General features: G+C 42.5%; 1 protein-coding gene across 1 annotated transcript in view; it reads left to right on the top strand.

Moving 5' to 3' along the window:
• Window positions 1-24,103, top strand: part of LOC115477313 (ethanolaminephosphotransferase 1-like) — a 167,096-nt gene that overhangs the window by 27,574 nt on the left and 115,419 nt on the right. The window contains exons 3-5 of the mRNA XM_030214111.1: window positions 805-913; window positions 13,026-13,100; window positions 16,482-16,750. Of these exons, the coding sequence (XP_030069971.1) occupies window positions 805-913; window positions 13,026-13,100; window positions 16,482-16,750 (453 nt within the window). The remainder of the gene's footprint in view (window positions 1-804; window positions 914-13,025; window positions 13,101-16,481; window positions 16,751-24,103) is intronic.

The following is a 24,103-nucleotide window of genomic DNA, read 5'->3' as shown; positions in this document are numbered from 1 at the left end:
TGCTTGCCCTGGGATTGGTAGCATGGAATGTTGCTGCTATTTGGGTTTCTGCCAGGTTCTTGTGAGCTGGATTGGAGACTGTTGGAAGCAGGATATTGGGCTAGGTGGACCATTGGTTTGATCCAGTGTGGCTATTCTTATGTTCTTATGGCTCTTTGAGTTGGTGTGGTTGACAGGACTTATTGTTTTGTTTTGACCTGCAGCTGCTCTTTGCTGCTCCTACAAGCTGATGTATGAGGTGACCACATAGTTTGCTTAATGGTTGGGCCATCCCTGCCTCTCCCCATAAATACTGGCAGCAAGCAGGCAATAAAAGGCTGGCTTTGAGCCACATAAAGAGGCCTATGTGCTGGATCACCCTAGGTCCTCCAACCCCCAGCAGCAACCATGGGTCATTTTCTGGCCTGTATCAGAATTGGTCTGGCTGCTTAGGGACACCCTTACCCTTTTGCCTCTCCTTCAGCTCAACTTGAGGAAGCCTCATCCTGTGCGGCCAGCAGACATGTGCCCTCAACTACAAGACAGGGCAGCCTTGGGGTCTGTTAATAGGCAGCTTTACTCAATGAGTATTTACCAATCAATGGTATTTACTCAGAAAAGAATGTCTGGAGCTTTATGGTCTATGTTCTCAGCAGACCGTGACCTAGACATTGCACAACAGTCACATAAAATCATCTCAATTATCTCATTTTCATTAAGCTAAATAACATTTTGAAAAACATATCAAGCAGATAAAACAAATGGAATGCATTATTTCTTAATTTATAAGGCCAGCTTTTTAAATGTTTTTCTTTTGTTTTGCAGATAGTGCCTCTCTGGATTGCTCCAAATGTGTTGACGTTTTCTGGATTTTTGATGATTTTACTTAACTACTTTATACTCTGTTTGTATGACTGGAATTACACTGCTTCAGGTAATTATTTACAACACAGGCAATAGCTTTCAGCTTGTTCTTTTAATGAAAGATAATAGAAAACTGTCAGCCAAGAATATTTCTCTGTTTTAAATTTCCACATCCTAGAAGAGCAGCAGAAGAAATTGGCCTTTTTGGGTGGACTGGAATAGCAGCTTGGTCATATTAGAAGTTGATTTTCAAAATTTATGCTGACTATCGGACAGTCTGTGAGTACTTTTCACTGTGGAATTTGCACCAGTTCTCAAAGGGAAAGTACACATGTGCTTTCCAGTTGCAAATTGTCTAGGTGACTGAAGTAGCCACAGATATTTGGATCTCCTTTTCCTGAAGATACATTCTTCCTGAAAACCAGTAGGCGTAGATTAGAAAATGTGAACATACGTACATTTTTCCCTTTGCAGGGCTGACCCACAACGTACAAAATTATATTTATTTATTTTGTTACATTTGTACCCTGCGCTTTCCCCACTCATGGCAGGCTCAATGCGGCTTACATGGGGTAATGGAGGGTTAAGTGACTTGCCCAGAGTCACAAGGAACTGCCTGTACTTGAAGTGGGAATCAAACTCGGTTCCTCAGGACCAAAGTCCACCACCCTAACCACTAGGCTACTCCTCCACTACATTGGTAACTCTTGTATGTATTTTAACTGCACACAGGACAGATAATTTTTGGACATGGGCCAGTGGAAACAGTAATGTAGGAAGGAATTTCTCCAAGTGTCTGTGAGGGGGGAGAGGCAAAATAATTTTTTGCATTAATTAACATAATTCTCTATGGAGCAGGTAGTAATAGTAATGATAGCAATTGAATTCAGTATTGTAACTGTACATTATTAGTTTATTATTTTCTTAAAGGTTATTTTTCTCTTTGCACGTTAATGTAGCTATCTTTTAATTTTTGCATTTTGTTTCTAAAAAAAATAATAAAATATTTGAATTGCAAGGATGATACTGATGAGAATCTGGGGGGGCGGGTGGAGGTTAGGGATGCCCCATCTTCCCTCCCACCCATGACTTGATACACCCTATATAAGCCGCCAAGTTCCTCATATCCATACTTATTAGCCTCCCCTATTATTGCAGTATTCTTAAAACAAGTAAAAAAAAAAGACATTAAAAAATACACTAAAACTTCCTAGATATCCAGAGATAAAGAAACATTCCTGCCAATTGAAAATATACTGTGCAAAATGTGCAACCATGGTACTGGTCCCCGCGTTGATAAAACATCAGTGCCAATGGCTGGACGTTCCCTCCATGAGTAAGATGGTCATATATACCTCTGCACGTGGAGAACATTCCTTAGAGTGTCCAGCTACGTCTATGAGAAGGGAACCAAATTTCTCTGTGGAGGATACAGCGCTACTGCTTAAAGTTTTCAAACACCACCACCACCTGACCCTCCATAACATCTTCATGAGGGCATAGAGATCCATCAGAGCCACCCTGGCAGTGTGAGTGTGAAGTATTGCCCCCCCCTCCCCCCAGGATCATAGCACCACTCATGTGCAAGCACCATACACAGGTAGGGTCACATACAGTGATGTCCCTTTGTTGTTGCAAACAAAATATTAGCGAAATCAGAATGTACAGAATATCCACTGACAAGAAGCATAATACACTGAGGATCATAGTAATAGCAGCAAAGAATCCTATGTAATGTCTAAAATAAAATAAATGAAAGAACAAAAGCATGACTTAGTCATTTATTTTGTTCTTTCATGCTTATGCTTTTATGTCTGTGAGTCACATGACTAAGACACTTTATTGAGCACCATTAAGGTGTTTATGTCAAACTATCTTGAGCACTACTAGTCTGAGCTGCCATTGGATTAACATATTTATATCCTCTCAGATTCCTTGATACTTCTTTTTTTTTCTGTTTAATATATATATATTTTTTTGTTTTGTTTTGCGATCTATCTTTTTAAATATACAGTTGATGGGTTTCTTTTCTGCATGATGCGCTTCTCCATATCTCACCCTCTTTGTTACACTTTTTTAGAGATTACATAGGATTCTTTGCTGTTATTACTATGATCCTCAGTATATTATGCTTCTTTTTGATCTGTACTATAGAAAGTTCTTTCATGTTTATGTATTCATTCCCATGTTCTTTCTTTTAGTGCGGTTACTTAATCGCATTACATGTTATTAGACCATTGCATAATTTTCTGGTATTGGTATGTATTCTCTTATTTTTTCAACATATTTATTTGTTATGTAATTTTATATGCTAATTGATACTTTTATTTCATATAATTTATTATATGGGGGTCTTTTTACTAAGGTGCGCTGAAAATGGCCTGCGGTAGTGTAGGCATGTGTTTTGGGTGCGTACAGATCCATTTTTCAGCACCTGCAAAAAATTTGCTGAAAATGGACATGTGGCAAAATCAAAATTGGCACACGTCCATTTTGGGTCTGATACCTTACCACTAAGCATTCACCTAGCAGTAAAGTCTCACGTGGTAATGACCTATGCACATCAAATGCCACTTGGTGCGCGTCTGATACACGCGTCCAAAAATATTTATTTTCGGACGCGCATATCGGACGAGCCCCAAAAATGAAATTACCAGAAGAACCATGTGGTAGCCGGGCAGTAGCTCCATTTTGGCACCCATTGGGTGCGCATAGACGCTTATACGGCTTAGTAAAAGGGTCCCATATTTTTTTAGATTTGATGTGTAAAATTTGCATGCTTCATTTTACTATTTTATATAATTTTTATGTATTTGATGTAAGTATATAGTTTGTTTTGATTTTTTGTAGACTCCTGAGGCAGGTCTTAAGGCTGAAACACGGCTTATGTTCAGTCACTGGTACCTATCAATTAATTCTGCACTGCACCATTTTTTGGGGACTTTTTTTTTTTATTACCGTTCCTGTTTGTGTGTTGCTTCAGTTTAATTTGTGCCAGACTGGAGTAAGATTTCTTGTCTCTAGCGGTCGGTGGCAGGGAGCAATGATTCATACAGCCTGCTCATGCCAATCCCAGAGCCTTCTCTCTGATGTAACTTCCTTTTTCCAGAAAGGTGGGAAGCATCAGATTGAAGGCTCCAGGGTTGGCACAATTGCTGCTTGCTGCCGCTGATCACTAGAGGCAAGAAAACTTTTAAAAGGTGCGTGGAATCAAGAGAGGCAAGGGGAGATTCCTGGCCACCATCTGGAGAGGGAACAGGAGGGAGAGATGCTGGACTATTTATGTGGTCATGGGGGGGTGGGGAAGAGAAGGTAAATGCTGGACTTTTTGTGAGGGTGGGGAGGGAAAAGAAGGTAAATGCTGGACTATTTGTGAAGATAGGGGAAGAGAAGAAAAATATGGTACTATATGTGGGCGTGTGCATTGGGGAGGGTAAAGCAGGCAAAATGCTGGACCATGTGTGTGTGTGGGGGGGGAGGGGGTGGAGAAGCTAAAATGCTGGACCATGTGTGAGTGTGTGTCTTGACAATTTTAGCGTTGTGTAAGTGTGCCATGAACAGTTGACACAGGTGCACCTGCTACCTAGTTTCTTGGGGTGAGAGGGGGACGACGACACTCAGGAGTGCCTTCTCCCTTTCCACTCCCTTCTCTCAGATCATGACTGTAGGGCATCTGGGAGAGGGGTCATTTCCCTGCTGAATCATGAGGTTAGATATTGCTCTGCCAAGTCCTGGGTTCAGGCTGGTCCTTCAGGTGGTAAGGAGATGGCCAAGACAAATATCTGAGAGACATGTGCAGGGAATGTGGCTGGTACATGCACACCTGGGCCAGCTACTCACCAACTGAGGGGCCAGCTTGCCCCCAGGACCTGGCAGGGCACTATCTGGCCTCTGGACTCAGGAAGCGCCCCAGTTCCAGATGCCCTACAACCATGAGCTCAGCCAGTGTGCCTCTGGGAATTAGGGTAAGATTTTAAAGGTGAAATGAACAAAGAATCTCCTAATGTAGCTACAGTTACCTAGACATGAGAATACAAAGCAGGTCACAGAGAGGCATATTTTCAAAGCACTTTGGGAGGCTAAGTTCCATAGGTTTCTATGGAACTTTGGGAGGCTAAGTGCTTTGAAAATGAGCCCCAGAAACAGCATTGTGGGTCATAGTATGGACAGACTGCCCACCTACATTACTATTGCACTATGTAGCCAGCTGTCCCCTGGGGGTTCACAATCTGCCCATAATCCTATATCTATGCTACAAACAGATATCTGGTCTGAGGGAAAGCTGGGGTTGATGGGGCTACATGGTCTGTGACATTAATATTGGTGCAAACCTAGCATGCTGATCTCCCAATCCAACTCCATGCTAGAGGCTGGAACCAAGTTCTCATCACAGGTGTCCCTTGCCAAAGATCATAGGTAGACATTTGCACTGCTGGCCCCAGATAGGAGGCCACATGTACTGCTATTGGCCAGTTAAATCAGATATTAACACTATGATTGAATCATGGCATATTGTTTCCATCTCTGTGTTAGAAAATACAACACCTTTCTGCAAAAAGAATAAGAAGAAACGAGATAATCCCTGGTTTACTGAACCATTACTATTTTTAAAATGTGCATGCAAGAGGAAATGGAGGAAATTTAAAACTGATTTTTATTATATTGATTGGAGAGCTAAGATATCATAATATAAGCTAGCAATTAAAGATGCTAAAGTTAAATATTATGATCAAAAAGTGTCTGAATTGGAAAATTCCTCTCAGATGTTATTTAAAATCTTCCCTCACAAATTCGGAAAGGATTTTCACTATACCAGAGTCATCAGAACCTTCAGCAGAAAAATTAGCTATGTTTTTTTTTTTTAATAAGGTGAATACTATTAGAAATCAATTTAAGGGAATTAAGTTAAAATTTGAAAGTGACCTAGGTATAGATCTTGATTCATTTCCTAGTGAGATGTTAGCAGATAGAACTTGTGACCTTTTTACTCTAGTTTCGTCTACTCTTTTAATGAAACGTTTTGGGAAATTAAAAAGTAAGGGTTGCCAGACAGCTGTCTATCATTTCTCTTGGGGGGATATCCTCAAATGTTTTAGACTGGTCGACAGATTTTCTTAATATTAGTTTAACAGAAGGAATATACCCTCAGCAGATAGCTGGAATTGCTTTGAACCTATGCTTAAGAAAATAGGGGGAGATATGATGATAACAGACAATTTCAGACCAGTAGCAAGTATCCCATGGATGGCACAACTTCTAGAACTTATTGTGAACATACAGTTTTCTGATTTTTTATTTTCATCTTCATATTTGCATTACTCAGAGCATGGGTTTTGTTCGCTGCACAGTACAGAGACTTTATTGATCACGTCGGTCATCAAAGTAATGAAATATTTAGCTATGGGGAGAAATATTGTACTTTTACAATTCGATATATCTGCAGTGTTTGATGCTGTAGACCATAAATTAATGCTGTACAGATTGAGTGAGATGAGTATTGTGGGACCGGTTTTAAATAGGTTTTCTGGGTTTTTACAACATAGAACACACATATTTCTTAAGAACGGGCAACGGTCTTCTAGTTGGGTATCAAAATGTGGAGTTCCTCAGGTGTCATCTCTATCGCCACAATTGTTCAATGTTTTTTTAAGCTCTCTTGGGAAACATTTAAGGCCCTGTTTAATAAGCATCGCTATAAGTGCGCTAACGTTTTAGCACATGCTAAATAATAGCATGCGCTAGTGACACCCTATGGGTGTCCTTAGTGTTGGCTTGTGCTAAAATGTTAGCATGCCTACAGGACAGCTTAGTAAACACGGCCCTTAGAGCCCTTGAACATTGTTTTCTTTGAGCTATGCAAATCTTTATATCAATACAAGGGTTACATTCAGTTTTAATTAGTCACACTGTATTATATACCCATCAAATCAACTAATTTTTTATATATGTAAACATATCACAATATATTAATCTTCATTACTCTTTATTAGTTACTATATCCTTCACAAACATTAGATCTCACACCTTCCCCATCAAATCTCCTTAAACATCAATCATCTGAGCTTAACGATGTAAAATTGTCCCGCATTAAATGCAGTCCATAGTAATCCCTTGTGATACAACCCCACTGGTTGCTCCACCTGTATGTTCTTCGATGTATCCAAAGTACATAATCCAATGTCCACTCAGCTAAGTTCAAATGATGAAGCCACAAAAATGTTCCTCTGTGATCTTGATCTCAAACACCAACAGATGTGAAATCTTCACAGTCCAAATCTTTAACAAGGAGACTTGTCTGGATCTGAATCTCTCCTTTCAATCACATTTCAACCATCCATCGGGTCTCTACACGGGCCGTGTTTCATTTTACTTCTTCAGGAGACCTTTAACAGCCTCATTAATGTTTGTGAGTAAGGATATGGTAACTAATAAAGAGTAATGAAGATTAATATATTGTGATATGTTTACATATATAAAAAAATTAGTCGATTTGATGAGCTATGCAAATGATGCATTTGCACTTTGCTCAAGCTCAAGCACTTTAGAAGATATACTACACAGAGCATACAATGTCTGATTGATGTGGTAGAAAATTGGTCAAGAAGTAATTTTTTGAAATTCAGCATCCAAAAAGCCATGTTGTTATGGTTCGGTATTCAACTACAGCAAGCCATGATAGCTAGTAGAGTTTTAAATTCTGAAGCTACCCTTAAATTTGATGGTAAATCAAAAGTACTGGGAGTTATTTTGGACTCTAATCTAACATTTGAACATCAGATAAATGCTCTAGTTAAAAGATTTTTCTGTACATTGCATCGACTTAGATCTGTTAGGTCTTTTTTAAGCTCCACTAATTTTAGAATTATTGCACAGGTGGTTTTGCTTCCTAATTTAGATTATTGTAACTTTTTGTATTGTTCTCTTACCTTAAAGCATAGAAAGAGACTCCGATTGCTTCAAAACACCTCAGCTAGGTAGATTTGGGGGTAGGAAAATTACGCAGAAACTACCCCACTATTAAATTAATTACATTGGCTAAATACTGAGAGTCAAATTTATTTAAAACTTGCCTTTTTGGCTTTTTTAGTTTATTTGTCTGAATTCAGATAATGTGAGTTGGCTCTTTGATTTTTGCAAGTGGTGTATCTCATTCAAGAAGTGGACGATTAATGTTTCATTCAAGACGTAGACGATTAATGTTAGATTTTCCGTCTTTGAAGAAAGTTAATCGTAAACTTATTAGAGAACATCCTATTGATTTTGAAAGTATTAGGCTTTAGAATAGCATCCCAGTTACTCTGTGTCAGATTGATTCATACTTCTTGTTTAGGACGTTTTTGAAAACGTATCTGTTTTCTAGGCAGAGTTTATTTTTGTATGTGATTGTAATTATATATCCTTTATAGATTTTACTGTGTAGACTATGTGTTTGGTTGTAAACTCCATCTAAATGTAGAAGCTTTATTTCTCCACTAACTCCCATCTCCTACCCTCCCCCATCACAACTCCCCTTTACACAACATCTTTCAGTAAACATTTAACAAACTACCTCAAAACCCCTGCTCAGACATCAATCCAAATCTAGGAACTTCATCCAGAACCTATTCATTCACTCCTGGTTACAGTTCAATCACCTTGAAGGAACAATATGTCCTCTTCAACCAAACTTAACATCAAACACAATGCATCCCGTCCTTTCAGTTGGGGAACCATTGCTGTAACTGCTTTTTCGCCTCCTCACTGGATTCAAAAACATAGTTTTTCCCTTCTCTCACCACAAGCAGCCTCGCCGGAAACTGTAGGGTAAATCTCAGCTGTTTCTCCACCGATCTTTTACAAACTTCGGAGAATCCTTTCCGCAGTTGTGCAACTGCTATAGAATAGTCCTGAAAAAGCAGAATCCTAGAATTTTGGTACATCACTGATTTTAGGGAGCGATATTTCCGCATTACTTGCTCTTTTTGTGTGAAGTTCAAAAAATGCACTATCGCCACTCTCGGCCTCGTTGCTCCTTCTTGCCAGCGCCCCACATGATGTGCACGCTCCAGTTGTATAGGGACCTCAGCGAACTCTGACCCCATGAGGGTTACAAACCAAGTCTCTAAAGTCTGCTTGAGATCCCTTTCATTTGGCTTTTCTGGAATTTCTACAATACGTAAATTATTTCTCCTCGATCTGTTTTCCAGATCATCTAACTTGGATGTACAGCCTGCCACCTCCTTTTTCAAACTTGCCAGTTCTGCTAGGACCTCGTGTAATCTATGCTCCGTGGCGCCAACTCTCGTTTATAATTCCGTTACTCTGCTGTTAAAATCTGCTACCGCTTGCGTAAGCCCTTGGACACTGGCTTGGATCCCATCTAATCGCTCACCCAGCGCCGTTATCATTGCTGCCGAGAGCTTCGTGATCATTTCTTCAGATACCGCCAAGGTGTCTCCCGCCTCCTTCACCATCTTGGCTTCCGCGCCTGTTCCCATGCGGTTCTTAGCACTGTCTTTTTTTGCCCCTTTAGCTGCCATATCCGCTCCTCCTTTCCGAATATATTTGTCCATAGAGGTCGGAGCTTGCACTTCGCGCTCAAAAAGGGGACAAATCTAGCGATTTTTGCTTGCAGGCTTTAATAAGCGAGAGAGGGTCAGAGAGCCCGAGGAAAACACAGCCTCTCAGCTCCAACGCATCACGTGACCCCCTGTAGAAGTTTTATTATTGTAATCTGCTTTGTAACATATGTTAAAAGTGGAATAGAATTACATAAATACAATACAACACAATATAACATACAATTCTCCTACTCTAAGCATTTCCCTGTCTGTTCCTGACAGCTTGCAGCAGGAGACCAGCCCCATAACCCTCCTTCACTTTACAGCCCCACCCTTTTGGAAGAATGCACTTATTCCCTCTATACGATGTGTAAACACTCTACGCTACTACTGATCATTTGTATTAAGTGATGCACATCAACAAACTGAAATTCTGTAATCATCTCTCTTGTAATATGTAAGCCACATTGAACCTACCAAAGTGTGGGAAAATATGGGATACAAATGCAATAAATAAATATCAAATACAAATTATTAAAATTCAAATTATTGATTACAAAGACCACGTCACTGTGACATCATTAACAGTAAGCTGGTATCTTGCTTTTTTTTTTTGTTTAAATAATGGTAGTTTTACAGTGCAAATGTTTTTGAATGCGTGAAAATTGGGTGGTTACACTAAAAAGTCTGTAACTTTGCTATGTTTAAAGATAATCTCATTCTACTTAGCACATAAATGTAGATAGTAACCTTAAATAAAGCTATACAATTTCATGTTGAAATTCCAAGTGTTTGGTGAGAAAACAGCAAAAAAACTGTAAGGGTTTTTTTTTTTTTGCCTCACCTTGTAGGCTACTCCTTCACTCTGCCTTACTCTTTCTAATAGTTAAATATGGATTTGTTCTAAAGATAATAAATAAACTAATCCACGTATTGCAAAAGATAAATGTACAAATGCAGAACTATTATAAAATATTCTCTGCTAATGACCTTCAACTACTTTTAATCTCGGTACCAGGTTGCTATGCACAGTGGAAGGTCAGATAGTTTCACAGCAAGTCACGAGGGAAACATTTCCTCCTGACAGTTTAAAAAAAAAATTTGAACAGAATAATTTATTGTAAACCATCTACAAATTGAAAATTCACAATTGTTTTATACTAAACAACGCTGATGTTGGTGGTGTCTCATGTTATATAGGAGGTTTGCTGCTTGCATTTTTGACGTGCCAGATCCAAATTCTGGGTGTCTATTTAATGAAGGCCCATAGGCTCCTCCCTCTTTTGCCATTATAAAATATGCATCTGTTTAGAAAATGTTTCATGTGCTCTGTTATGAAATTTACATTATATATGTTAAACTTGGTGTTCTTTCCTTTCAAGGGATCCTTTTCTCTTACTCTTTCCTTCGTTTGTTGGCATTAAGCATAAGAAAATTCTAGAAAAATCTTTTGGTTACCAAGCTGTTCAATTCTGGCTCTCATTACTTGAGGACCTGCATTCTATTACCTCTTACACTGCTTTTCATATACATTTAAAAACATATTTCTTTAGAAAATATTATGCTTGTATTCTGTAGAAATTATTATGTTTCTTCTTTTTCTGGTTTAATATGTAATTAGTCTATAACCCACTTTGAACCACCATTTGGTTTGGGATTTAGCGGGATATAAGGGCTATGCCACATCGTATCATACTTCCTATTTTCCGCCTTCAGGCAGTCCAAAAGTTGGAAGTTTCTTCATACATTATTAAAGTATGTTTTGTATATAACCCTTTCCCCTCATGGGTACACCTCTGTACTTAAGGGAGACATTCAATTTCCAAGTTGAACCCTGGTTCATTCATATATAAACCCTGATTATAGTTCCTCTGGTGGGTGGAAGGATTTACCTTCAGAGTCCAACGCACAAAACCAATTACGTGGTCACAAGTACTTTTACTTTTTACACATGTGATGGTGTTCCAAAATAGTCTCTACTGAAACTTCTGCAACGCAGGTAAATAGGTGTAGATCATGATCATTCTTACAAATTCAACGTTACAAAATAGTAGATAGGCACAGGGGCTGTTGATCCTTACCTGTGCTCCTTCCCGAGATCCATTAATTCCTTTCCTGAAATTTATGCTCCTCTGACTTGATGATGGGTTCTTGACTTCCCGTGGACCCTCTGCCATACTTTTTTTCTTCACATGCTTTAAACTTCACATCTTTCTCATCTTTAGTTTTCTGTCCTGAAACAGTGGACTAGGTAGGCTGCTTTCTTTTTTTCCCACACAATTTAGCATCTCTAGATAAGTGCATCCTGATGCACACTTCTCATTACTCCTGTCAAGATCTTTGTATGTTCTTGGAACTCAGATCAGGGTCCTCTTTCTCTTGAAAGGTAGATCCGGAGTAAAAGAATTACTCTCTCTCTTACTAGGGAAACTTTGCACTCTTCAGCTGAAACCCTCAAGAACAGCTACTTCATTATAATGCCAGAATCATCACGACATAATAGATTTTGGGGGTCTTTTACTTAGGCACACTGGCGTTTTTAGCGTGCGCTAAAATTAGGTGCGTGCTAAACACTAAAGACGCCCATAAGAATACATTGGCGTCTTTAGCATTTACCGTGTGCCTATTTTTAACGTACGCTAAAAACACCAGCGTGCCTTAGTAAAAGACTCCCTTAGTGCATTATACACACAATACAGGTAACTCAGAGACCTCGGAGGCTGGTTTCCTTGCTTTCCAAACTTCCTTCTCTGAACTGCTGATCAGAAATTTCTTTTGGGTCTGTAACCCAGTGTTTTTCAATACTTGACCTATCATAAGCAAACATAAACTAAGCAAACATAAACAAACCATCTATCTACCGGTTCAAATAACCATTAACAACAATGACTCAGAAAATATCTCCTACCAACCTCCTCTATGCTCTTCCCATCTTCTCCTTTATCGCTCCACCGCCTTACCTATCCTTTTTCTCACACCTCTTCTATCCCATTTACTCCTTGCTCATTTGTCCTATCACATACCTCCTTTGTTGATTCTGTTACTATAGATTGTATTCTCTTGTTACTATGTAAGCCGCATTGAGCCTGCGATGAGCGGGAAAGCGCGGGGTACAAATGTTATAAATAAATAAATAAATAATACTCTCCTGGAGGCTTCACTTAACTGGTCTGGAAGTCAGGATTTCTGTTTTATGAATATGCATGAGATAGATGTGCACACACTGAAGACCTATGCATATTCACCGGATTGGCTAGAAGGGGTTTGGGAAACACTGCTCTAACCCATTTCCAGCACTGTATTTGCAGCCCTACGAGGTCTGGCATAGCAGACAGTTCAGTCTGCTCATTATTGATGCCACCTCTGAAATGTCTTCTGCTGGAAGTGATTATATTTATGTAGTAACAGAGAAAATGATGGCAGATGAGAACCATTTAGCCTATCCACTCTCACTGGGTGTTCTTACATTAAGAGCATGTGGTGAATAATACAGACGTGTTAAGTGTGCTAATAATTGCTATATCATGCTGATTTGTAACTGAGGCTAGGAAGTTAGAAATTTCAGACAGAAATATGCATCTATATAGAGTAGAAATCATTTTACTCTTTTTTTCATCTTTTCTCTGTCTTTTTGTTTTGTAGGCCCTGATCATGAACATATTCCAACTTGGGTCTGGCTATTTGCTGCATTCACCACCTTTTGTGCTTATGCTTTAGGTTGAGTATTACAAAATGTAAAATTTCATTATTAGTTCATACTACTCAAATTCGTTATTGTTTTTAAACACTGTAAAGTCTGTTTCCAGAGAGAGACAGTCTAAGGGGGTTCTTTTAGAGGGAACCCCTTGGTTAAATAGCAGCATGTACACATTTAAATTGGCTACACATGTAAATGGAAATTTTAGAAGAAGGAGAGAGGAAGTTATCAATATGGACTACCATTAAGATATATTGTTTTACTGTTAATCCCAGTTATTAGTAACTAGGGAGTGGGGGGGGGGGGGAATATTCAAAACGAAGTAACGCCAGCAATGGCTTCTAGCGGGTTTAATTGCTTTTGCTGATATTCACTTATGCCAACTATTTCTTTATACAATGAAGTACGATATCCAGCACTTAAGTTAAGCAGCCAAATTGGACCGCAATAAAACTGAGTCCTATTTATATGTGGTGTTGTTTAGGCGGTTAAGTGTTGAATACCGTACTTAACAGCATAAAGAAATAGCCGGTCCTATCAACCTGGATATTCAGGTCCTGCAGTGCCCCCTAGGGTGCCCGGTTGCTGTCCTGGCATGTCAAGGGGACCAGAGCACTACAAATTCTGGCTCCTCCCACGACCAAATGGCTTGCATTTGGCCGTTTTTGACACGGACGTCTTTGGTTTCGAAAATGCCGAAAGTCAGAAACGTCCATGTCTAGGATGACCAAATCTAGGGATGTCCAAATTTAAGGATTTGGACGTCTCTGATGGTATTTTCGAAACGAAAGATGGACGTCCATCTTGTTTCGAAAATACGGGTTTTCCCTCCCTGGATTTCGCCATTTTGCCAAGTTGCGATTTGGACGTCCCTTTCGAAAATGCTCCTCTATGTAACACACACTTAGCAGCTGCACTAGAGCAGCAATGTGCGCTGACCAGCTCGAGACCCCCTGCACACTCCCTGACAGTTCCTGCCATAGCAAAGATGCACCGCTGTGAGACTGAAATTGGGTCTTGGTTTTCTTTCTTTCTTTTGTGTGACTTTTTAAAATTTTATTTTATTATTTTTTTAAGGGGCAGGCAGCTACTTAAAGCCCAGCCAGCCAAACGTTCACAGACAGTGAACAAAACCCACTCAGGCCACCTCCTGACAGAGGAAAAGTGGTGGCACAGAGGAGGGAGCATGCTGAAAAGACAGTGGCAGGGGACACCTGGGGCGACCAGGTATATCCCCCAGAGCACCCCCATGCTCGACTGCACAGGAGACCCAGTCCAGGAGCACCCCAACAGAGGAATCCAGAAGCTAGTGAGAGCTGTCATCTGCCTGCTGGAGATATACCGATTTTCCAAGGAGCTAGCTGTACTATATCACTGTGTGGAAGTCGGTGATCTCTATCTCCACCTGCTGGTAGACGGACACAATCCACTTGTTCCTGGATTCATCTGCTGCTGCCGCTGCTAAGGAATATATCCAGGGGCAGCCCAAGGCAAGATGCCGCCTGAGGCAGGGCTGAGATGCTGCCCCCCCTGGTGGCAAAGTTTGGCATCTTCCCTCTTCCTTCACCCCATTCCCCGAGTTTACCTTCTTTCTCCATGTTCCAAAAAGCTGGCAGCGATTCCCATACGCTACCCTGCTATTGGCACCAGCCTCTTCTCTACTGCGGCCACTTCTGAGGAAACAGGAAGTTACATCACAGAGAGGCAGGCCACAGTAAAGAGAAGAAACGGGTGCAGGATGCAAGCCTGGCGAAAAGGAAGGCAGGGTGCTGGTCATGGAGGGAAGGGAGGACGAAGAGCTTAAACCAACCCTAAGGGAGACACATAGCTAAAGATTTGTCTATGGCATCAGATACCCTTGGGCTTGTCCTGGGGTAGTGATGAAGGGTTCTTTTTAACTAATGTGTGCTAATATATTTAACGCACGAATGATTAGCACGCACTAAATGCAACACAGCCCATTGTATACCTATGGGCTGGATGGCACTTAATAGACACTAATTTGTTAGTGCATGCTAAATCTGATAGAACACCTTACTAAAAGGACCCCAAAGAGTCTTATCTAGTAGTGCCTCATGGCTGTACTTTCTGCTGTTGCCACTGCCAAGAGAGAAAACAGAGAGATGGGAGGGTTAAATGGAGGTAAGCAAAGGGACAGAGCAAGGCAGAAAAAGGAATAAGAGGATAGAGAGCAAAGTAGAAAAGAAGAAGAAAAGAGAAAATGGAGGATAGGTAAAGAGGAAGGAGACAACAAAAAGGGAGGGAGTTGTAATAATGTGGCTGACATGGCTGCAGGGTAGAGGAACTGTGGCCTGTATTACAAGGATAAAACAGGGAAAAAGAGCACAAACAGATCTGAGAAAACAGTGAACTTTTGTACAGGAAAGAGAGCAAAGAAGAAGGGGTCAGCAGCTAGAGCCTAACTGAAACCAGGATCTTTGGTTTCTATCGAAACCGAATGTGTGATTGAAATTAGCCGCTCGGTTTTGTCAGAAACCAGAGCTGAAAGTGAAACTGCTTCCCCCAGACCCGGCAGCAGCTCCCACTTTTTAAGCCCCCTCCTCCCTGGCAGAAACCCCCTCCTGGGCCTACCTTTTTGTTGGTGAGTAGTGGGCTCAGAGCATCCCCACTTGCTCCTGCTCCTGTGGTCTTGCCTATGCCAGTTCCACTCTCAAGATGGTTGCTGGCATAGGAGCCAACTCTGTGGGTGCTGTGGGTGCTTGAGCACCCCCAATATTGAGAATATTCCTTGTATGTATCCATGGAAGGATTATTTCCACTGGGCTTAGCAACCCCAATAATTTTGAAAAGTTGGCTCCTATGGTTGCTGGGACCTCCTGTGGCAATCTTGCAAGATTTCCACAGGAAGTTCCAGAAGCCATTTTCTTGGCCGGGAGTCTGCAGGAGCAGGAGTAGGAGTGAGTGGGGATGCTCCTGTGTCCACTACCTTCCAACGATAGTCTCCGGAGGGGGCTGTTGCTGGGGGTCCGGGCTTGGGAGAGGGGAGGTGCAGCCAGAGGGCCCATCTTCTGTTGGGGAGGGGGGTGATTGCAAGGTGGGAGAAAGAATTTCAGTTTCAGTTGAAAATGCAGTGGCGTTTTTGACAGAAGTCCAAACCCAAATTTCGGGCCAATGTCGGCGTTGAATCTGAAACTGAAAATCAATCGACCTCTCTCCTCAACTACTATACGAGTTATTTTTCTGAAGGCTATTGAAAGCTGTTCCAGGTTGATAATTTACCCATGTCCCTTGCCCAATACTGATTTTTTTTCAAGCAACTTTTTGTCCTCAGAATTGTGCTGTAATCTTTTGTTCTTATGAACTATTTATGGTATTAGCAGGATATAATGTAATGTTCATATTGCAAAGTTTTATTTTTAATTATTCCTTTTCTGTTCTAGACTCTATTGATGGGAAACATGCCAGAAGAACTCAGTCCAGTAGCCCTTTAGGAGAGCTGTTTGATCACGGCCTGGATAGCTGGGCTGCTTCTATTTTCACTTTCTCCTTGTTCTCTGTTTTTGGATGTGTTCCTGGACAGACAGGGATCCCTGCACCCAGGATGTATTCAGTTTCCTGTGTCATTCTCCTTGTCTTCATGCTTTCGCACTGGGAGAAATATAACACCGGTATACTATTCCTTCCCTGGGGATATGATATAAGTCAAGTGGTAAGCAGTTCTGTTTCTTCATTTTAAAGTAATGCCACAACTTATAGATATCGTGAAGTAAAGGTCAGTCACAGTCTGAAGGGAATTTTCAAAAGCAACTTTCTGAGGGTAAAATTACATGCAAAGATCCAAACATGGGTACCTAGGCAGGCCCAGAGGTGAGGCTAAGTTGGGAAGGCAATTACACACATTTTGCATTTTCAAAACTATTCTCATTTTGAATGGAAAGTACCTATTGAAAATGGAGGTGCAAATCTTTGTGAGTAGTTTGAAAACTGGTGCTAAGACTACAAGATAAGGTCCTGAGAACTTTGCAAGTGCCCACAGACATTTGAAAATTGCCCCCTAAAATAACTTAGGAGTGCTGTTACTAAAGTGTAGTAAAACTATGTAGTTACTGTTCATTAACAGTAAAAAATTGAGTGTGGTCATAGGCGGTCGGTGGCCCAACTGTTTGGGGAGGCTAAAGGGGGTGGGGTTAAGGGTGGGGCCAGGGGTGGGGCTTACATCCATAATTGTCTGACAACACACAGAAAAAAAATAAGTAAAAATAAAATAATAATAATTAGTACCTTTTATTAAATTTAGATATTAGATATGTATCATATGTCAAAGAATAAAGTGGTTGCTCAAAGCATATACTAACCAGAATTGCTCAACTGCAAAACACTATGCACAACTTTGTGCAAAAACACACTCAGAACCTTACTGTACCATAAATATCACACTGGGCAGACCCTAATACACCAGTGCTGCGTACATCTAGTAGCACTTTAGAAATGATAAGTAGTAGTAGTAGCAATATACCACCATACGGAAAATGCAGACCATCAACAATATGGAATTTGACTTTTTGGCCCACCATTAATAGAAATCAAAATCCAAAGCATATCATAATAAACCAGGGATGATGAGGAAAGGGAGAAAGAAGAACAGTGGCACAGTTGCTAAGAATGTGATATGAGGAAAACATACTATGTGGCAATGCATGGAGACAGTGGTGGATACGTTGAGCTGTCACCTATTGGAGGCAGTAGAGATATATGTATTCAGCAAACAAAGAACATCATTAGTGGTGGGGAAGCAAGGATAAAGCTAGAGACCATGAGTCTCAGATGTGTACCCTGTGTCTAGAGAGAGAGGAAAATTCTGGAGTCCCTACTTCTAAGTTAGATCCAGCTTGAAAGGTGATATAATGGAGACTGTACTTGCCTGTCACTCACAAGGCAGGTAGAATCCTCTTTTGACGGTTGCAAAAACGCCGACGTCAATGAAGAAAAAGGCACTACAGGCTCATCTCCGGCTCCAGCTTCTCCCTTTTCTCTTGACACAGTGCCCCGCCCTCACAATGATGCATTTCCTGTTTCTGTGAGGGTGGGACACTGTGTGATGAGAGAAGGGAGAAGCTGGAGCTAGAGACGAGCCTGTAGTGCCTTTTTCTTCATTGACGTCGGCGTCGCTGCAACGAAAAGTTAAAGGTTAAAACGCGGGGGGAGGGCTGTGCTGGTCGGGGAGCCAAGAGCGGGAAGGAAGGAGGGAGAGTTGCCTGGCAAAAGTGCTGCGTTTGTGAGGGCAGCAGCAGCAGCAGCCAACGGAAGTCCATGATTGGGCTGGGGAGGCTTAGCCTCCCCAAGCCTCTTATATGGGGCGCCTATGAGTGTGTTGACTGCAAACCCTCTGCAGGAACTGTTGCGGACATGCCCAGCATCTTCCCACACCGTTAACTCAGCAAAAATGTTTTTTTTTACCTTGTGTCAATGCTTGAGGTTAATGCATATGTGTATGGGGGTAATTTTAGGTGGCTTCTAGTTATTTACACATGTAAATTACTTCTTATAGAATACCAACTATCAGAAAAGTATGTGCAATGCTTTGATGGTGCATACTTTGCTGGTTGGTGTGGACATGGGTGGAGTTTGGGCAGAGTGTTTATGATGGTAATTGTGTATCAATGTGCCTATTATTAGAGGTCAAGAATGCACCTATTTGGAGCCAATTCTATAAAGAAAAGTATCTGTCAACTTTTCTTTATACAATACTTACATAACAGGTCAAACATGCACCTATATTTAAGGCACAAGCTCTTATACCTCCCATAAAGCTGGTGTAAATGCTCACACCTAGATTATTATGTTTTATAATTTATGTGTGTAACTGTGTGCCCTGTCCATGCGGTGCCCAAACTCTACCCATGTGACTGCCCACCTGTAAAGCATGTATCGTGGAGTATTGGAGCATATTTACAGAACAGCGCATAGCCAGAAACCACTCATTTCCATGCAGATGTGTTCAAATACACGCAAAAATGACTAGAATATTGCCATTTACATAGGTCTTTGCTGCCTAAAGCTAGGTGGGTCTTTATAGAATTATCCCCATGTACGTTACCATAGTTTATGCACATTTACACATACATGTCGGCAAGGGCACTAGCTATAGGCTGTTGCTATTCAAATTCTGCTGTCACATCAGTAACAGCAACACAAACTCTCTCTACTGCCAGACACTGTTTAAAGCAGCTATTCCCAACCCAGTCCTCAGGGCACACCTATTCCCATTGGAGACAGGGAGACTGGGCATCTAAATGGCAGATGGCATTTAATGTGAGCAAGTGCAAAGTGATGCATGTGGGAAACCCAAATTAAAGCTACGTAATGCAAGGTTCCATGTTAGGCATCACCAACCATGAAAGGGATCTAGACATCATTGTTGATGATACGTTGAAACCCTCTGCTTAGTGTGTGGCGGCAGCTAAGAAAGCAAATTAGGAAAGGAATGGAAAACAAAAGTGAGGATGTTATAATGCCTTTGTATCTCTCCATAGTGTGACCGCACCTCGAATATTGTGTTCAATTCTGGTCACCTCATCTCTAAAAAGATACAGTGGAATTAGAAAAGGTTCAGAGAAGGGCGACAAAAATGATAAAGGGGATGGGATGACTTTCCTATGATGTGGAGAGGCAATGAATTCAATTTCAATTTTAATTTATTACTACTTGTATCCCACATTTTACAACCAAGTCGTTTCAATATGGCTTACATAATGATAAGAGAAATCTACAAGTGATGAATCGTATAGTTGCTTACAAGAGGATTAAGAGACAGTGTGCAGAGGATGAGAAGAGAGAGAAATAAGTCATGTGAGTGGTTTCTTTAGGGCTGCCGAGGGGGGGGGGGACAAAATTCCCCGGGCCTCCAAGGGAGGCCCGGTGCCGCAGTCCCACCTGCCTTCTGTTGTCGACATTCTGCCACCGGGCCAGGCCCCCTGCATTGAAATCACAGCGCCTCTCACCTCCGTGTGAAAGCGCTGCAGGCAGCAGCAGATCGCCTCCCTTCGGGCCTCCTTCCCTCCCTGTTTCACGGCGGATGGAGGGGGGAGTGGCGGCGGCAACCTCAGGGGGGTGGAGGGGAGGAGTGGCAGTGGTGACCTCAGGGGGGTGGTGGTGGGGGCGGGGCCCCGGGGGCGGCCTTGCCCCGGGCCCGGCCCAATCTCTCAGCGGCCTTGGGTTTCTTTGGTGCTGTTTGCCATTGGTTGGTTGGATGAAGTTCAGGTTTCCAGAGTTTAGGCTCAAGATAGCTGAAGGCAGTTTCCTGAGAAATAGTGAACTGGAAGGAGGAAGGTGAGGGGAGGGGAGGGGAGGAAGAAAAGACCATTGTCAGAAGAACAGAGTGAACAGCTGGGAGTACAGAAGACTGTTGATGTAAGCTGTGGAAAGGCGGCCTTTGAAGACAAGAGTATTTTGAATTTAATACAGAAAGAGAGGGAGCCAGACATGGGTGTAGTTTGGGGGGAGGGGTGTGGGGACATTGCTCCCCCAAATGAGGCTGGACTGAGTGCCTCCCTCTATCCTCCTCTTCCCCACATGCCCCAGCATATACCTCTCTTTCTCCTCTCCCTTCCCATCCAGCATTGTTCCTTCTGGCTCCCCTACCTCCTGCGGTCCACTCTCCCATCTTGCCTCCCGTCAAACCTGCAGCTCCTTTCTGCTGCAGTGGTTCTGTGCTGTAAAAAAAAAAAAAGATAGCGCTGCAGACACAAAGCCTCTTGTTGCAGTGCTCACAGACAGGCTCTGCCAGAATATCCCCCACAGCAGCATGACATATGTCATGGGGGTGGTTCCGACAGAGCTTTGCTGTGAGTGCTGCAGCATGAGGCCCTGTGCCGGCAGCTCCATCATTTTTTTTGTTTATGTTTTTCTTTAGAGTACAGAACCACTGCAGCAGAAAGGACCCGCAAGTTGGAGGGGAAGCAGGTAGGCAGGGGGGCAAGATCACAGGAGGTGGGGGAACTAGAAGGGACAATGCTAAATAGAAAGGGAAAGAAAAAAAAAAAGAGGTATATGCTTGGGCATCTGGGGAGGGAGAAGAAGAAAGAAACTGGACCATTTGGGGTGGGAAAGGGAAGATGCTGGACAGTAGGGAGAAGGGATAGGGAGACTAGGGCCAGCTTAAGAGGCAAGCCAGTGTGGCACTGGTTTAGTCAGAGCGCCCAATTTTAGGGGCAACAAAAGACTGCCTCAGTGGATCAGTCCTCCACAGCTGTGAGACCATGTTATTTCCCTCCCCCCCAGCTGTGCTGCTCCTCTTTCCTTGGATGGCTTACTGATGTACCTGCTGAGCAGCTGAGGAAGAGGAGCAGGCACCAGCACAATTTGGGGGGGGGGGGGCAGGTAGGAGGAAGCTATGGGGTGGTGACTGGAGATGGATGCTGGGTCTGAGGGCAGAATATTGGGAGAAAGGAGCTGGGGACTGGGAAAAGGGAGATGGCAGTTGATGCTGGAGAAGGGAGCTGGCAGTTGAATTGGGAGAAAGAGTGATGCTGGGAAAAGGGCAGAGGGTTGACATAGGGGCTGGGGACTGAATTGAGAGAAGGAGATTTTGGGAGAAGGATCTGATTCTGGAGCTGGGAGAAGGAGGAAGATGCTGACAGGTGGCAATGGGAGAAGGAGGTTGATGCTGAGGACTGAGAAAGGAGGACAGAGTGTGGCATGATCAAAGCAAGGGCATATGCAGCGGAAGATGGAGCTGGAGGAGCAGAGGGCTGGACTCTGGGGCAAGTAGAAAAAGAAGGGCAAATGAATATTGGAAGAGGTGGTAGGTGGGCAGATGCTGGGGAAGTGAATTTGGGAAGGCATGGAGGAATGGATGCTAGGGACAGGGGAGAGGTGAGGCAATGGATGCTGGAGAAAGGGGACATAGAGGCAGAGGCTGTGAAGGTGAGACAAAGGAATGGGACAGGAAGGAGGTGAGAGAGAGTGGAACTGGAAGAATAAAGGGGAATGGAAACCTGGATAAGGTGGTAAGATGTAAGAAAGAGTCTAGAGTGGTATGAGGATGAATGGCAGGGAAGGAACAGGGGTTGTAGGGGGATGGGAGGCAGAAGTAGACGAGGCTGATTAGGGTATGACTACAGAAAGTAGAACGAGGGAACTAAGAGGTAGCTGAAAAATAGAAATGAGGAATAGGGAGGAAATGGGAGGACTAGAGAAGTAAACATGAGAGACAGGGCTGGAGGAGGAAAGGGGGAAAACATATAAAGGCAGATAAGAGAAATGAAGAAAAAAGCTGAAATAGAAGGATCAGTGTCAGAGATGAAGGGAAAAAGATGGGATGAGTGAAGAAACAGAAAATGGATGAAAGATCCTGGAAAAGGACTTAAAGCAAAACCAAGAGGAAGTGGTAAAGATAGACCAGAACCAGCCCAACTGGAAAAACAAAATGATCAAAGGTACAAAAATATTTAGTTTTCAATTTTTAGACAATGGAAAATGTCACTTTAAAAATTTGCATTATTTATATTTTGTTCTGTACAGGAGGAAAATGCTTTTCTGTTTTTCTTTCTTCAGTGTTCCACTGTTAACAGAGTCTGAGATTTTAATTTAATTTTATGGGCTGGCGCATTTGGGGATCTTGGATTTATGGTATGGTATGATCTTGAGTAGCCATTTGAAGAATTTTGTGTTATTTAAAGTGCCGGCAGGTGGGGAGAGAAGAAAGATGTGCTGGGGAAAGGAAAGGGAGGGAGAGCATAGACAGCAAAATGGAGTGGGTCACAGGGACCATGGCCCTATCAATTTTTTGTCCCATACAGCATCTACACTGGGGGGAGGGCAAGGGGGCAGAGATGGAGCACGGTTTGTTTGGCCCTTCCAAGTAAAAAGATGTTGTGCTGCTCTAGAGGAAGAGTTCCAGGAGAGTGAAGGAAAAGAGAGAACGGGAGAGAGAAGAGGGGAGGTGAGAGAGAGAGTGCCAGGAGGAGGAAAGGAAGGAAGAGTGCAGAGTGTGTACTGCCGAGGGGGAAGGTGCAAGGAGAGATATGAGGGGAGAGCCTGAGGAGTGAGAAAGAAAGAAAGAGATAAAGAAGGGAGATAAAGTGGAGGAAAGAAAGAGAAGAACCAAGAGGCGAGGTAGGGCGAGGAAGGGGTAAAGAGAGAGATGATGGAAGGCAGAATTGCTGAGAGAAGGGTAGGGTGGAAAGACGTGGGAAGGGCAAGAAGAGCCAGGAAGGAAAGAGGAAGAGGGTGGTGTAGAGGAAAGAAGCAAGGAAGGAGGGTAGAAGAAGAGATGAGGGAAAGAGGTGAATGCAGTTATGGCGAGGTGGGAAGAAAGAATGTATGTGGAAAAGTGAGGATGGGGAGACACTAATGGAAGAATATAGGGGAATAAAGGGAAAGACAAGGAAGATGTGGAAAAAAAATAGAAATAGAAGGGCGAAAGTAAGCTAACCAATGCCTATTTGAGGGAGGAGGAGAAAACTCTCCTTCTGTCCCCAATCTGAACTCTGTATCACTCTCCCCCCCCCCCCCCCAAAAACCCCCCCCCCCCCAAAGTAATCAGAATATGCCTATGGAGCCAATGTTCAGACCGCAGCAGAGGGGTGACGTGGTCAAAGCAGTGAGCCTGGTGGAGGAGCGACCGACCTGCAAAAAGAAAGTTGCAATAAACCAGGTGGGGGATGACAAGGCTCAGGATTAGGGTGTGGATAAAGGTAAAGGGAAGTAAGTGACGCAAGGCACAGATCCTATGCAAAGCAGAAAAAGAAGATTGGAGGACAATGTTAATGCGAGGATGAAAAGAAAGCTTAGGGTCAAAGTGAACTCTGAGGATTTTTACAGACTCACTAAAGGACAGAGTGACCACTGAGAGAGGGCAGCAAGGGGGACAAGGGGTGGGGATTGGGGAAACACATAGTCTCACATTTGGAGGTGTTCAGAAAAAGAAGGTTGTCCTGCAACCAGCAGGAAACCTGGTGAAGACAGTGGTTTAAGGGAGATAAGGAGGAAGAAGCAGAGGGGATACTAAATAGGATTTGAATGTCATCAGTGTAACAGGAGGGGATGCAACCATGGTCCT

Source organism: Microcaecilia unicolor, chromosome 1 (assembly GCF_901765095.1).
Source record: "Microcaecilia unicolor chromosome 1, aMicUni1.1, whole genome shotgun sequence".
NCBI classification, from domain to species: Eukaryota; Metazoa; Chordata; class Amphibia; order Gymnophiona; family Siphonopidae; genus Microcaecilia; species Microcaecilia unicolor.
Note: the sequence above shows the minus strand (reverse complement) of the source record. Positions and strands in the feature narration are given on the sequence as shown.